At 41.1% G+C, this 12,210-nt stretch overlaps 1 protein-coding gene across 1 annotated transcript in view; it reads right to left on the reverse strand.

Moving 5' to 3' along the window:
• Window positions 1-139: 139 nt before the first annotated feature.
• The window catches only part of fras1 (Fraser extracellular matrix complex subunit 1), a gene marked incomplete at its 5' end in the record, with an annotated part of 34,513 nt that continues 22,442 nt past the window's right edge, over window positions 140-12,210 (reverse strand). Inside the window, 9 exons of the mRNA XM_071528095.1 lie at window positions 140-3,605; window positions 4,406-4,552; window positions 6,221-6,426; window positions 7,233-7,399; window positions 8,245-8,361; window positions 9,049-9,208; window positions 9,383-9,490; window positions 9,984-10,134; window positions 11,927-12,141. Of these exons, the coding sequence (XP_071384196.1) occupies window positions 3,021-3,605; window positions 4,406-4,552; window positions 6,221-6,426; window positions 7,233-7,399; window positions 8,245-8,361; window positions 9,049-9,208; window positions 9,383-9,490; window positions 9,984-10,134; window positions 11,927-12,141 (1,856 nt within the window). The remainder of the gene's footprint in view (window positions 3,606-4,405; window positions 4,553-6,220; window positions 6,427-7,232; window positions 7,400-8,244; window positions 8,362-9,048; window positions 9,209-9,382; window positions 9,491-9,983; window positions 10,135-11,926; window positions 12,142-12,210) is intronic.

The following is a 12,210-nucleotide window of genomic DNA, read 5'->3' on the forward strand; positions in this document are numbered from 1 at the left end:
TTGACTAATTACAGTGTAGTTTAGAGATGCTGGCAAAGTGCAGTTTTTATTTGGACTTTTCCAGAAAATCCTATATTTCAGATAAAACTAGATTGGAAACTAATAAATAAACATTCTATACAGGACAGACTTGGGTTTCAGTTTTGTTTTATTACTAAAAAAGGCACCAAATACAGGCATCATCATCATATTGATAGCATTGTAGTTATTTTCCACAAAATGATAGCACCAAAAATATAATGTTTTTCCCCGACTTCCCGTTCCCATGTTTCTGGATAGGCACACAGTTGAATGAAGACAGGGGGGGGGTAAGGATGGGGGGCGGGGGGTTGGGGAGGGGGTGGGGGTGGGGGGGGGGGGGGGGGGGGATGGAGAGAGAGTGACAAATCAATATCCCACATTAAAGAAAAGCTTCTTCTTCTGCAGTGCTCAGTTCTTCTCTCCAGCCAGTGTCAGACACTTCCACAAATAAGAAATATTAACAGAATGGGTACATCAGTAGCTGAGGCTTACATACAGTAATACGTCATATGAGGGTAACATAATGATACATAAATGAGAAAAATAAAAACATATTTGAGTGACAGAGTGGGTGTCAATACAAAAAAAATTAAAAAAATTAGTGAGGGGTTTTGTGTCTTTGGGCAGAACGAAGGCATACAGTAGACACGCATCTCGTACAAAATACTGTGACATGATAAAAAATAAGAATAATTATTTTTAAAACAGTTGTAAGGCTAAAGCATCTCTACTGTGGACGGGATCGCAACCCAAAACATACTGCAAGTTGAATTCAAAGTGCACACAGTCGGCTGAAACACTCTTTCTTTTCCATACAGTGACGGTTCATATTACAATCAAATGGAAAACCCACTTTCTCACTATAGGGAAGAGAAAAAAAAAAACACTTTGGATGATTTGACCGCACGTTTTTTTGAAATTCATGAGGAAAAATACTGCATGGCACTTAATATTGGCAGCTGTCTAGGTAAAAAAAAAATAAAAATAAAATAAAATTGTGGTTTCACGTAGCTGAAACAAGTAGCAAATATATGTTTTTACAACGTGACAACACATGTCGAAAAGTAAGGCTTGAAATAGACATTTTCAAATGCAAACGGAGTACCTGCTCATGAGGGAAGGATTAACAGAAGTTATGGCGTTAATTGCACTTGAATTGTTATCAGTCATTATTTACAGTCTGTGCTCGTTCAGCCTCGGGCGACAGCAGCTCACTGCAGCCGCTTAATACTTTCATAGTGGTCGGAGACAGTTGTAGCCGTTATACAAGTCCTCCCTCTATTCACTGCTGCACGTCAGACTAAACACCAAGTAGAATTGTTTGGAAAAAAATTAACTTTCCTCTCTTTTCAGTCATCAGAAGTTGGTTAGTGAAAGGGTTATTTTCTGTCTTGAGGTCCATTCAAAGCTGTGTGTGTGGTGTCATGAACCAAAAACACTCTCAATCCATTTTGACACGTTCATTTTCCAGCATCTCTCTGAGCCTTACCAAGAACAGGCTGTTCCTGTCGCTGTGTCTTTAAGGCTCATTAATATTAACGACCCCTCTGTTCCGATTGGCTAACCGTTTCGAGAGTGAAACGTGAGACATCGCGGCCTGGCAGCTACAGGTAGGGAAAACTCTCTGGTAAATAGACAATGACAACCGCTCAACCGCTTTGAAAAAAACCCCCAAGAGGAACACTTTGCTCTGTTTTCAGTCATCAGAAGTTGGTTAGTTGAGAGAAGCTAGACTTCAGCGGTACAAAAAACAAATTTTATTCTACCAGGGTTACCAAACTCACACAAGGAATTTCAATGGCTTTTAAGGACTTGTTTGGTGAAATTCAAGGACTCAAAATTGGCATGTTTAGGGGTGAGATGTGACCACAGAACTTGAATGGATAGAACGGTCCTTCCACTGTTTGCCTTAGTAATTTGGCTAGTACAGCATAAAATGGCAGAATTTTAAGTGATAGTTGCTATGGTGACAACACAAGTCTGGATATTGAGGCTGTAAAGTCTGTCACACTTGCTTGAGAACTGAGCAGATGAGTCTGTTAGCAAACTGTCAAAACTCAACTGAAAGCTAACGTTAGCGACGAGGCTAATGTAGCTTTATCACAGACTGTACTTCTCTCTCTAGCTCTTCTAGTCAACATTAGCATGTTAGCAATCCATGGCAGCAAGGAGACAGAGAAGCTGCTTTGGTTCTTGCTGTAAAACCTCTCAGCTCAGTGACTTGCTGTGAGTCGCTTTATACAGAAGCTAGTCCAACGGTTCATATACAAATGGCCGCCGAATTTGAATGGAATCGATTTGAATGGGAATGACAGTTCTATCTGTTCTGATCTTGTCAGTCAAGAAATCCTGGTGAAATCCTTCATGTTAAAACTGGTTTTCCTCAGGTTATATTTTACAAAAAAAAATGTACGGTCGTATTTTTCTCAAATCCCCAAACCTTCAGGGATTTTCAAGGTCGGTGGAAACTCTTTTCTACTCCGAGACATTGAAGAATTAATTATCTGCAGTAACAGTGCATGACCGCTGCAGGATGAATGCATGAAGGAGGACTTGTACAATGGCTACCACTCTACAGTAATGACAGTGATCTTTACAGTGAAATGACACAATGCAGCAGAGAAGTGTTTAGTCGAAACAATCACCAGTGTCTGAGCTACCAGTCATCGTTTTGGTGCTGAAAGGACGCAAATGTCAATTTAAAAAAAACATAATTTTCCCGTGAGTAGCGTTTCAGACGGGAGTTTTGGCGGCCAGATGTGACGGACTCTCCGGACGCTGAGTGGTTGGTGGATTCCTGAGGTAGCCCAGTTGTGAAATGATTTCATCGCCGCGTACGGAGCCGGCTGCACGCCACACGCTTCCCTTTTTCAGACTTGGTATAAAAATACATTAACAAACATCTCATTCCATTAAGTACAAACTCTCTTTTAGAAAATACCATTTTTTTCTCAAATTTCCTCCTCCTCCTCTTCCTCCCCGGCGTCCGGACAGGAGGTTCAGACCTCGGTGCCGTCGTTGAGGTTGTTGTGGAGCTTGACCTCCAGGTTGACCTGTTTGACCCGGGCCTTGCCGTTGGGCTCCTGGTTGCGGTTGAGGATGTTGATGTTCCGGACGGTGCAGTGCTTGCTGCTGAAGTTCTTCTCCAGGCACTTGTCCATGCACACCTCCACCTTGGTGTTGAGCGGATACTCCTCGTACACCTTGGTGGCCTTCTTGCTCTTCTTCTTGCCCGCCCGGCGGCAGCGGCGGATCAGGAAGCAGGAGGCCAGCAGGACGAGGACCAGCAGGGTGACGGCGGCCACGCCCCCGCCCACCGAGCTGCCCACGTGGGCGTTGAAGGAGGCCGAGGGCGCCGTCTCCAGCCGCAGAGACTTCATGTTGGTGCCGTTCTTCACCTGGTCGCCCTCGTTGTCGTAGATGAGCGACTCGTCCAGCGTCAGCCGCCCGCTGCGGTCCACCAGGTCGCGTCTGGAGCGCCGGCCCAGCTGGTAGGTCAGAGAGCGCTGGATCCTGGGGTTGGACCTCGACTCCGGGCCGATCACATAGATCACCTGCAGGTACCACTGATGCCCCGCCTCCACCTGTCAATCAGCACAGAGAGGTGGACAGAGGGCGTTAGCTACTGAGCTGACACATACCTGTTTTCAGAACCTGACGTTTCAGAAAATCACATATAAAGAGTTCTAAGCTTCAAACAGAACCAACCAACTACCAGTTAAACCATGACTTTATACCAATAGATTCAGAAAACATATACAGTACTGTGCAAAAGTCTTATGTATATGTCAAAGATATCCATAAAGCAAAGGTGCTTTCAAAACTAATGAACTTAAAAGTTTCTGAATATCAATAATTTACAATAAACAGCAGTCTACTGACACACTAATGCAGAAAACAAATAAACATCTAAGACTTCTAAGAAATGTATATAAAAAATCTAGGGTGCCTAAGACTTTTGCACAGTACTGTATATGTTCCAGAAGACTTCCAGAAGCTAAGAATTAACTATACACACATTGACAGTGGGTGCTGAGTTAAGTGCCAAACATCTGTTAAAAAGTAGAACCCGCACACCGGAGTATGATTAGCTCTTTATTGAATGACATGAGTGTTTCAATCCATGATGGATCTTCATCAGGTCAAATTAAATTATTATTATATTATTTTAATTTGACCTGACAAAGATCCATCACGGATCAAAACGTTGTCACGCAATACAGAGTTAAATCATACATCAGTGTGCAGGTTCTACCTTTTAACAAATTTACTTCCGGAATCCGACATTTACAGCAATCTCCATCTAACAAGCTCGCATGGCGCTCAAAGTCTACATGACACTACGGTCTGTGACACCGATGGTCTGCAGGTGAGTCCTGCTTACCTTGTAGAGAGCGTCAACTTTCATGGTGAAGCCGTCGACGCCTGGCATGCCCGCCATGGGCTGCAGCTCCGGGCTGTCGGAGGCGAAGTTTGCCTCGAAGGGAACGTCGTGGAAATATCTGTCACACACGTCCGGCTGCTTCCGGTCCTGCAGCGGGAACCAAGAAGAGACAAAACACTCAGAGGACTGAACATCTGGACCTGTGCTTTCTCTGGCTGCTGTTCAGGAGGATTATCATGACAGGTACAGGTGTAGCTGTAGTTCAAAATCCCTCTGCATACTGCATGCTTGCCGAAATACTGCTGAAACAGTACTGAAATACTGCTGAAGTACTACTGAAATACTGCTGAAAGACCACTGAAGTACTGCTGAAATACTGCTGAAATACTGCTTCAGTGGCAGTTTTCTATGTAAAAATCAAGTTTAGGCTTCTCTCTTTTCATCTGTTGGAAATTACAAATTATATAGTCGTCTGAAAGTGTTGTTTCAAAATATGCTGCTGTGGTTCTATAGTGCAACATACAGGAAAAAATGATCTGCAGCATTAATGCAAGAGACACGCAGGACAAATGCATGAAGGGGGAATTCTACAGTGGCAGCCTCGGTGCAGTTTTCATGCTACACATGATAGGTAACAACAACAACAACGACAACAACAACAACAACAACGACAACAACGACAACAACGACAACGACCAGACAGAGATTTGCATGGTGAAAGAATGCCAGTCATTTGAATAGCCCACAGTCTTTGAATATCTCTTTAAAAGTCTAGCTCCAGCCCATAGGGAAGTGGTCAGACTGGTGTGTCTGGTGACTGGCGGTGTGTGTGTGTGTGTGTGTGTGTGTGTGTTTGGGCGGGGGGAGATTGAAAACGTGTACATTACAGCAGGAATGAGGTCAACTTAGAAGGATTTAAAGCAAAAACCTCAAGAAAATATAAAGTACTTGAGGGTCAGACTCATAAAACTTCAGCTGTATATGATTGTCTTCCAACAGCAACAACAGCCCACTCAGCAGAATATCAATAGCACTGTGTAACAGTACTGTTATCATTACAATACCAATTTACATAAAACATAATAGCTAATACCACTATAGACTTGAAAGTCCACTGAACAGTTTAGCGACTGCTGAGTCGCTGAGTCAAATCAAAGCCAAATGATACTGCAGGCTCATTAAAGCCAATTCAGCAAAAACTCAGAAACCAACATGAAAGCAGCATTTCATTGTATGAAATTAAATGAGCCTTAATGCACAAATTAAAAGGTTTTTCTTCCAAAAGGAGATTACCAAAGTCTCAAAAGGAGACAACTACTCTTACAACATCAAACAGAACAAATCAATTTCTGGTTCTTTTTAAAGGATACAAGCATGGAAACAGGCATGGCAATCTCATTAAAAGTATGTATTGTACTGTTATGTTTATTTAATTAGAGAATATTTGAAATATGACAAGTAGGCCTTCATCAGACATCATTCTTCTTGGCCAAAATGTCATGTTTTAAATATTATTAATTTAAATAAACATTACTTTTAATGCCCATCCATTTTGTACTTTAAAACAAATTTGTGGTTGAACCTCTGCTCCTGTTGGTGGAGCCTGATTTTTGTGTCACACCACTTTATAAGGAAAGTGACTAATTTGGACATGAAATTATTTGTTTCCCCTGAAATGGGCATATTATGTTTTGGGAATAAAACTTTTCAAATATAGAGCACAAAATGTAGTAAACATAGACTCCACAGTATGGACACGTTGCAAAGACAAGATAAAATTCATAGACATACAGTACATATATATATTTTGTTTACCAGCAGTAGGAAGCGGTGCTTGAGGTGCTTGTTGGGCTGGATGCAGCCGTACTGCGGGCCCTCGTTGTACAGCGTTCCTGTCGGGTCGAAGAAGGGAACGTATCCGTCTCTCCCTGTGCAGAGGTAAACCTTCTCCAGCTGCAGCTTGTAGGCTGCGTTCAGGTTCTGCTCAGGGTTCCACAACACCCGGCCATACAGGGTCTGACCTGGGGGGGGGGGGGGGGGAGAACAAGAGAAAGGGTTGTGGTTATTCATAAAACTGTTTGCTGTTGAGTTTTATGAATAAAGGTGAGACACATCAAATCAATCCTCGCCTCCTCTATAGTGTCAATATTTGGGAACTTTAGTGTGAAAAATGCCATATTATTAAAGTAGTAAACAAGACAGGTAGGGGATCTACTGAGATCCAAAACAAACCAATAAGCACCTGTGGGTTCCTCAGTTAATATCTCTAAATGGTAAAGAAAATTAACTCATTTCTAAAGGGGCTCCTCGAGGAACCTTCCTGGGTTCCCTTGTGGTTTATAGAGTGAAAAGTCTAATGTAAATGACTGAGAAAGTCCATATGCTGAGTAAGAAAGTGTACATAAAGTAAGTATTCAAAAATCAAAAAAAGGAAATCCGCACTCTCAAAAATATAACTTATAAATAATAATAATATGCTTTCTGTATATAGCACCTTTCAAAACAATTGTTACAAAGTGCTTCACAACAAATAAAAGCATGGCGAAAATATATAAGGTAGTGTCAATAAAAATGCAACTAAAACAAGAACAGTTAAGTAAATAAAAAATTATCTTGATTGATTTATTTTACAAGTTTCAAATAAAAAATTTTGTTTCGCCAATGACCTGACAAAGCCTACAGTTTGCCAAGCTGTATATGTTTTATTTGAAACATGTAAAATCAATAAATCAATCAAGATATCCTTCTGAGAGTGTGGATTTCCTTAAAAACCATAATGTAAAATAAGCCCATGGGTGCAGTGAAGCTCTCCAAACTCCCGTCCTACCCATGGAGAAAGCTCCCTTGTAGTCCATCTCAGCCATGGAGACGTCGGTGGCAGCCGGGTCCAGCATGAAGACCTTCTCGTTGTTGCACAGCTGGAACTCTGTGTTGAGGGAGTAAACCACTGGAACCGGCCGGTTGGTCTGCTGGAAGGCGATGGGCACCAGGAACCTGTGAGAGGGAACGGGACGGGTGAAGAGGGAGACAGCTGGACGACAGGCTGATGACTGATCTGCTGTCCTGCTTCTACTGTCAAATGTTTTTTATTTGAGCATGTTGACATATACATATACACATACATGAGCACATATATCCATACAAATATACATGCAACTGCTGTCCTGCTTCTACACCATGCTCCTCAACAAGAAACTCTTAATTAACTTTTTTTAACCTTTCTTTTACCGTAACCTTGGAGTCAAGTTTAAATACTCAAAATTAAATTAATAAAATCAATAAATAATTAAACAAATCAATATTTAAATGTATCATTTTATTTAGAAATATTCCACAATAGCCCTTTTCACACTGTTAGTGTGAAAAGGGCTATAATGAAATGTTTATAACAATAATTGGTATGTTTTAATGGAATATTTCACAATAAAATGGTACGTGAACCTAACTGAATATACCTTCAAAAAGTATTGGAAATGGCATCTGCACTGCTCACCAACTGACTGGAAAACACTGATTAAAACAGAACTTGCATCTCCCACGGCTATTATCTTGGTCTTAATATATTTGGATCTAATCTTCTAACTTCGATGTTTACTGTTTATCAGCTGTAGATCCCTTTCATGAGATGTCTCAAACCTGTTGGATTTCTGAATGTTATGTTGTAATATCTGAGCCTCGTATTGTTCATCATGTAACTGTATATCTGCCTTGTGATATCAGTTGTTTTGTACAGTGTTTGTTGTGGCCCTGGTGCGATACTGAATGTGTGAGTGTGTGTTGTGAGGCTGTACATTATAACTCTCTACAGCTGTAAGTGTGAAGGCTGTGTGTGGACTTACTTCTCCGGGGCGTGGGCGGTGCAGGACAGAGGCTTGTCTCCAGGGTCGATCCAGGGCTGGGTGGGCTGGACGGTGCAGGGGACCAGGAAGACCGTGTACTCTCCAGAATAGTCCTTCCTGTTGAATAAGAACGCAGAGGGATTAACGCCACAGCCAAATAATATTCTTTGAAGATCCAAAAGGAGCCAATAAGCATCTTAAGGGTTTCTCAGAAGTCAATATCCCTAAAGGGCTTTTTTTGAAGAACCCCTACATGTTAGAGGATTGTTATGGTTAGGGTTATGAAGGGGTTCTTCAAGGAATCTTCTGGTGTTCCTCAAGGCGCTCTCTGAGGTTCCCCTGTGGTTGTGATTTAAGAAGCCCTAAGGTTCCCACAAAGTTCATACAGCTGATGCAGTAAAGCTTCCAGATGGAATTTAGTGCATCAAATTGAATTTTGTTCCTTACTGATCCCTATAGAATAAATGTAAACCTTGAGCAAGGCACAGCTCTATCATTTCCCCAAAAAATAACAATTGATGCAATTTCAAAATTAATATCTGTAGACTCCTGCACACTGTCTTCACTTACAAGGATTTTATTTCAATTTTATGTCTACAGATTTTGACTTTATCCTTCTCCTCCGACGCACCTGGCACACACACACGGTTGGGTAAAGATGATCTTTTTAGAAACTTGACGCAATTTCAAAATTCCCATTTCAGTTAAACTGTAAAATCTGACTGTCAGTATCATGGAGACATTTGATTAGAGATTACCAAAATCCCTCTGGTTATGCCCATGGCTCTGGATGAACCTACTGACCTGCTGTAGGAGCTGGTGGCCCTCCACAGCTGGTAGGGCGAGTCGAAGGTCTGGGCGCTCCACAGCAGCTGCAGGTCGAACTCGATGCCTCCCAGGTGGTCCGGGGCCATCAGGTGGGACTTGTGGCCCGGCAGGGTGTGGTGTTCAGGGACAAACTGACCTGGAGGAGGTAAAAGAGGTCAAAATGAAAGAACAAAAGGAAAAGAGAAAAGTGTGAGGTTTCATTCAGCTGACATTCACTGCTTCAGAACAAAGCTGAAGATTTAAGATTCCTCCATCGCTCTTTTTCTATATTAGCAAAGTCCACATGTCGTTGGTTTTGTTGGGGACTAACCTCTGAATTTGGCGTGGGTTTTGAACTCGATCACCAGCCGTCCGTCTTCTCTGATGTAGATCCTGATGATCTGCAGTCTGGCTGAGAGCACGCTGTCCGTCTGGATGCCTGCAGACAGGAGACACCCACCAGGAGGTCAGAGGTCACATTGAGATTGAAACAGAGACAGGTGGGAGGAGTGTGGGAGGAGGTAAAATGCAGGGCAGTTCAGGCGGTGGAAATGTATAGTACAATCTTTTTACCATTAACAAAGGTCTCTGTTCTTACCTGCATTGTATTTTAATGTTTCTGTACTATTTACAATCTTAATCTTCCTGTACTTTTGTTATCTGTACCCCAAAAGCCAAGCCAGGGACAGGGGTTGCAAATTAGCTTTGGCTAGAAACCTGCATGCATAGCATCTATTTTGTATTTTATATATGAAACAATGTCTAATGCATTTGTCCCTGTTAAATAAATGAGTAAATAAAAAGTTAAAAGCAAAACAAAAGTTGCAAGAAATCATCTGGTAACTGTTTTTGTGTTTACAAAATACAAATTTGGTTCAACTGGATAGCGGGATAGGTGCAGGACAAATGCATGATGGGAAACTTCTACAGACCTGTCCTCCAGAGCACGGTGTCGTAGAAGAAGGAGAACTCCATCTCGGTGTGGTGCTCCAGAGACGCCCAGCCCCTCGGCGCCGTCACGTAGATGTAGGACACATAGAGAGGAACCTGCACCGTCAGGAAGGACTGGGCCGAGTCCCGAACCTGGAGGACAACAAGAGAACCTCAGCTTATCTTCTGACTTTACTTAGAGCAGTGATTCTCAACCTTTTTCATATCAAGGACCCCTAATTTAGTCCACATTAGGGCCACGGACCCCCATTTGATGAGATTTTGTCTCTCGGACCCAAATCTGACGATATCTTTTATTGCTAGATATGATTTTGTCCAGAATTCCATGACTGTCTGTATTGTAGGTAGAGAGATAACAGAGAAACTATGATCAAAACAGTCATTCTTCTACATTCTCTAATTGTGTTAACTTCTTGTAAATTAAATAATGGTGAAGTTTAACAATTCATCAATGTGCTGCGGACCCCCTGGAACCCCCTCAAGGACCCCTGGTGGTCCCCGGACCCCTCATTGAGAACCACTGACTTAGAGGACAGTATCTGAAAGTACTAAAGTGGTTAATAGCAATGTAATTACACCTAGTTAACACTATTAATAATCACCTATACCTGTGTGTAAGCTGAATGATAACAAGCCACGGTTTATTTATTTATTTTTCTGTTCTTTTTTTCTTTTTGTTTTATTTTCTCTTTAGAATTGCTTCATTTATATTTTTATTTATTCGACTATATTTATGCTTTTTCTGTTGCAGAAAAAATATCAAAGCAAAGATGTATTTGAAACGCATCATACATGTTGTAAAATGAATTCTTTGACTAAGTATAATATTATTAATGAAAACAAGTTATTTTCTTTTAATAGCCACTATTACACTGCCTTCCTCTCTGCATTCACTGCTTTACTTCAACAGCCTGCAGGTAAACTGATGCAAATGTGACTTTTCAAGTACAATGCAAGCTAATTTAATGCCTTTTATTTATCCATGCATGTTAAACAGAAACGGTAGACAGAAGACATTAAGTGTGCATGTTATTTATTTAGGTATTTAGGTTAGTCAGCCACTGTGCATATTTATGTAATTTTTTTGTTTTCTTTTGTCTATCTTGTCTTTTATGTATACACTGTATGTTTTAATGACTGATGTTGGGATGTTAATAATTGGTAATGTTGGTATGTATGTTTTATGTGAATGTTTTTTATGACTTTATGACTCCGGGCTTCTTTCCTCTCCAGCACAATTCATTTAATTCTATTGTTGTGTTGTCCTATTTTTTTTTATCATATTTTTATCAGAACTATTGTGCAAATAAACTGAAACCAGTGGTGGAAGAAGTATTCAGATCTTTTACTTAAGTAAAAGTAGAAATACCACAGTATAAAAATACTCTGTTACAAGTAAAAGTCCTGTATTCAAAATGTTACTTAAGTAAAAGTACAAAAGTTTAGCATCAAAATGTACTTAAAGCAACAAAAGTAAAAGTACTCATTATGCAGAATGGCCCATTTCAGAATAATACAGTATATATTATATTATTGAATTATAATTATTGATGCATTAATGTGTAAGCATCACTTTAATGTTGCAGCTGGAAAAGGTGGGGCTGATTTCCACTACTTTATATACTGCTGGGTATCTTACAGTAATCTATAATAATACATCACAATTTATTAGTTGATTATATTTTGTATTAATAATCTGAATCTGCAAAGTAACTAGTAACTTAAGTTATCAAATAAAGGCAGTGGAGTAAAAAGTACAACATTTCCCTCTGAAATGTAGTGGAGTAGAAGTATAAAGTAGCATAAAATGGTAATACACAAGTAAAGTACAAGTACCTCAAAATGGTACTTAAGTACAGTATTCGAGTAAATGTACTTAGTTACTTTCCACCTCTGACTGAAACTTGACTTTGTCCCAGCGTACCTGGAAGTCCGCGGTGACCGACCCCCCGCAGACGTCGATGAGCTCGGTCATGTCGTAGAAGGCGTCGAAGGTCCAGATGCAGCTCTTCAGGTTCAGGTGCTTGTAGAGCTGCAGGCTCTTGGCCTCGCGGACGTTGGGGTTGAACTGGTACGGCCGGTCGAACCCCGGACCCAGAGAGATGCTGTCGTACGACACGTCGTCCAGGAAACCCGTCTCTATGGAGACACAAACGCAGAGGAACGTGGATATTGACCCTTGACCCATGAGGAATATTTGGTTGCTTG

This window comes from Centroberyx affinis, unplaced genomic scaffold (assembly GCF_046629955.1).
Source record: "Centroberyx affinis isolate AG114_WGS23_722 - 3 ecotype Tasmania unplaced genomic scaffold, CSIRO-AGI_Caff_v1 ptg001616l_1, whole genome shotgun sequence".
NCBI lineage: Eukaryota > Metazoa > Chordata > Actinopteri > Beryciformes > Berycidae > Centroberyx > Centroberyx affinis.